Raw genomic sequence first — 3,816 nt, 5'->3', positions numbered from 1 at the left:
TTATGAAGCATGGTACTCTCTGCTTGAGCGCACTTGCTGTGCTTTGACATGGACAACTCAGAAATTGAGGCATTACTTCTGTGCCTACACTACGTACCTCATATCCAGGATGCATCCTCTGAAGTATATATTTTTGAAACCCATGCCTACTGGGAAGTTGGCTAAGGCAGATACTATTGAGTGAGTTCGATATCGTCTATGTAACTCAAAATGCGGTCAAGGGACAAGCATTGGTAGATCATCTTGTTGAAAATCCGTTAGGAGGAGCATACGAGCCTTTGAAAACATATTTCCCTGATGAAGAAGTGTCATTCGTAGGGGAAGACATTACCGAAGCATATGACGGTTAGAGGATGTTCTTTGACGGAGCTACAAATTTCAAAGGAGTAGGCATTGAAGCAGTTTTGGTATCAGAAACGGGTCAGCATTAGCCGGTGTCTGCTAAACTCAGATTTTCCTGCACCAACAATATGGTAGAGTATGAAGCCTATACACTAGGACTCAACATGACAGTCGATGTGAACATTCAGGAGTTGCTGGTAATTGGTGATTCAGATTTGCTCGTGCACCAGGTACAAGGAGAGTAGGCTACCAAGAATTCCAAGATATTACCATATCTGCACCATGTGCAGAAATTGAGAAAGAGTTTCACGAATATAAAATTCTAACATGTGCCCAAAATTCAGAATGTGTTTGCCGATGCATTGGCCACTTTGTCACCTATGATACAACATCCAGATAAGAATTATATTGATCCCATTCCGGTAAAGATCCATAAATTGCTGGCGTATTGTGCTCATGCTGAAGAAGAAACTGATGGAAAGCCCAGGTTCCATGATATCAAGGAGTACTTATCGAAAGGAGAATACCCGGAGCATGCAAATCACATTCAGAAACGCACACTCCGGTGATTGTCCAATCACTTCTTCCACAGCGGAGGGAACTTATACAGAAGAACTCCTGATTTGGGTTTACTAAGATGTGTCGTCGCAAAAAAAGCTTCTAAGCTACTTGAGGATGTACATGCCGGGACCTAAGGCCCACACATGAATGGTTTCCTCTTGGCTAAGAAGATACTTTGGGCCGGTTACTTTTGGATGACCATGGAAACAGATTGAATCCAATATGTCCGCAAATGCTATCAATGCCATGTGCATGCTGATATGATAAAGTGCCGCTAAACGAGCTCAATGTAACGAGCTCACCTTGGCCGTTCTCCTCCTGGGGAATGGATGCTATTGGTTCGATTGAGCCCACTGCTTCAAATAGACACAGGTTTATTCTGGTAGCCATTGATTACTTCACGAAATAGGTAGAAGGTGCATCTTAGAAAGCTGTAACCAAGAAAGTCATCGCAGATTTTGTCAAGGATCATATCATTTACCGATTCGGTGTTCCCGAATCCATTATTACTGATAATGCTGCCAATCTCAACAGTGATCTGATGAAGGCTATTGATACCCAATTTTTCTCTATATTTTTTATATGCATAAATACCTTCAAAATAGCATGTATATGCATACATAAGCATGCACAAGGTTTTTATAATATTCATAATTTTAAAGATTTAAATTGATTTATTTCCTTCCCTTTTACTCATAAAATCCCCAATAATTATCCTTCAAATTATTGTTATGGTGATTTAGTAATTTAATTTCTATATTTATGCCAAAATATGGTTAAAATATTTTTTATGCATTTTTTAAAATTGCATTTTGAATTTTTAAAACTAAATTGCATATAATTGCAATATTAGCCCTGCTAATGTATAACTACATTTACATGCATAAAATTGACCTTCCATATTTTTAAAAATATTAAATATATATTTTAAATTATTTTAGTATACAAAATTATTTATTATTTATTAAAAATTATATAGGGATAAATTGGATATTTAAAACATAGCCAAATTTGCATTTCAATTTTAGCCCAATTTTAACCCAACCCCAACCCAATTCCTAATCAGACTACCCGACCCAAACCCTAAACCCGCCTACCTGACCCAGCACCAATTAAATCCTGGACGTTGATCTGAGAGATCAACTGCCCGTATTAGCCCTTACCATTTTTAATCCTAAACGACCATAACCCTATCTTATTCTCTCAAATCTGTCGCCTATGTATTCTCTCATCTCCTCTCCTATATCAACAACTCAATCTAACCCTAGCCCTTTCAACCGCCAACCTTTCTTCTCCGGTGATCTCCTATCAACTCCTAAGCCTCCAATGACTCCTCTATCTCCATGCATGCCTTCTCTAAGGTCTTCAAGGGCCCAGGGCCACGCTGCCTTGCACCTTGGGTTCGTCACTTGTCTGTTCTTTGCTACTCCTGTGATTTCGAGAAAAATCACGTCGTATTTGTTATGATCCTTGGGATTCTAGACAGGTTCTTTCATATCCATTTGGGTTTCTTCTGAAACCCTAATTTCTGTCTACATCTCCTAGATCTGTACAATTTTAACACGATTTGAGTTTGTTTCTTTGATGTTTTACACTATCCTTGGAACTCTTTACAAGAATCATCGATTCAAAGTGTTTTCACCTTCTTCTAAAATTAGGGTTTTCGGAACTCCTTCTAAAACTTTGTTAAACTGATTCTTTATGTTTAAACTTCTATCTCTTGCATATTTTTATGGATTCTATGATTTTACTACCTTTTCAACTCGCCTATGTTGAAAGCCCTAATTTCCTAGATTTCTTCGTTTGGTTCTGTGTCTAAGCATGACTGCGCATTTCTTGTCCGAGTTTGTGTAATTATCTTGCTTCAACTATGTTCTTACTGCATTTTTTATCATCTCTATGTGTTTGTGTTCATCTTGACTAGTCAATACTTGCCTCTTTGCTTGTTGTGTTTGGTTACTCCTATCTCACTCTTTTTATATGCTAAAACTCTCTCTTTGATTGATTCAGAACTCCTTGTTTCTGGGATTGATTTGAAAAACATCCATTTAGACCTTCAATTTTCCTGTTTAAACTCAGAAACCCATGTTACTCTCCTTAAAATCAGTAATTTCGAATCCTTGATTCCATGATTACTATATGCTGATTTCGATTATTTCCATATTCTGCAACTTTATTTGTTTTTTTGCCTTATTTGGTTAACCGAGTATTTTACTGATTCTTCATTAGTTGTTCCCTTAATTAAACCCCTATGTACTTACCCCTAATTGTCTATTTTATACCTTATACTTTACTTGATTTCTTTCCTTAATCATTTCTGCCTATTACCGTTGGTTGATTACCTCTTAATTAAAGGAGTACTTGCATTGATTTGATCCTGATTAGTATTTGGTTCCATAATTACTATGCTACTATGATTCTTGCCTTATTTTTATCTAATTTCGAACTACTATATATATACACTCTCTCATTAGCACAAACACACGAACAGATTGGTTTAAAACTCTCTCTCACACACACAAAAACTCTTTTCTGCTCTCTTTTCTCTGGTTACTTGCTATTGTTCTAAGTCAGCCGGCTGCAAGCCAAGGTTGATTACTCTACTCTCTTGCTCCTTACTTTGTGTTTACCACCTGCTTTACTAGTATGTTCCAATTTTAATTCAAGTCCCAAAAACAATATGCTTCTCCTATTACTTCAATTTGTCATGTTTCTTATATGCTTTTACCTATGGTTTTGTTGTTCAACTTGCAACTAGCATGTCTACTTTATTGTATTCTGTACTGCATGATATATACACCTTAGGATCCCCTTCTAGTATGTCTTAATGTGTATGTGTTTCCCTAATCCCTGGCATGCCCCCTTTCCTGTGTAAAGTAATTGGCTATCCTAAGCCTCTTGATCATGTATTAA

The 3,816-nt window shown here is 37.0% G+C and overlaps 1 protein-coding gene across 1 annotated transcript; it reads left to right on the top strand.

Annotated features, from left to right (window-relative positions):
- The first annotated feature begins 470 nt into the window (after nt 1–470).
- On the top strand, nt 471–1,167 carry LOC138881715 (uncharacterized). The gene is made up of 4 exons (XM_070161964.1): nt 471–572; nt 687–829; nt 935–1,019; nt 1,114–1,167. Exons 1-4 carry the CDS (start codon nt 471–473, stop codon nt 1,165–1,167), a joined length of 384 nt encoding a protein of 127 aa, XP_070018065.1.
- The last annotated feature ends 2,649 nt before the right edge of the window (nt 1,168–3,816 follow it).

This window comes from Nicotiana sylvestris, chromosome 11 (genome assembly GCF_000393655.2).
Source record: "Nicotiana sylvestris chromosome 11, ASM39365v2, whole genome shotgun sequence".
In the NCBI taxonomy this organism is placed as follows: Eukaryota; Viridiplantae; Streptophyta; class Magnoliopsida; order Solanales; family Solanaceae; genus Nicotiana; species Nicotiana sylvestris.
This window is presented reverse-complemented; position numbering and strand designations above follow the sequence as displayed.

Excerpts from the sequence above, each read along its gene's own strand:
- LOC138881715 (XM_070161964.1), top strand. The coding sequence starts at position 471 with ATGGTAGAGTATGAAGCCTATACACTAGGACTCAACATGACAGTCGAT. Across the intron at positions 830-934 it reads GAAACTGATGGAAAGCCCAG|CGGAGGGAACTTATACAGAA; the intron begins GTTCCATGATAT and ends CTTCTTCCACAG. Across the intron at positions 1,020-1,113 it reads CTTCTAAGCTACTTGAGGAT|ATTGAATCCAATATGTCCGC; the intron begins GTACATGCCGGG and ends CCATGGAAACAG.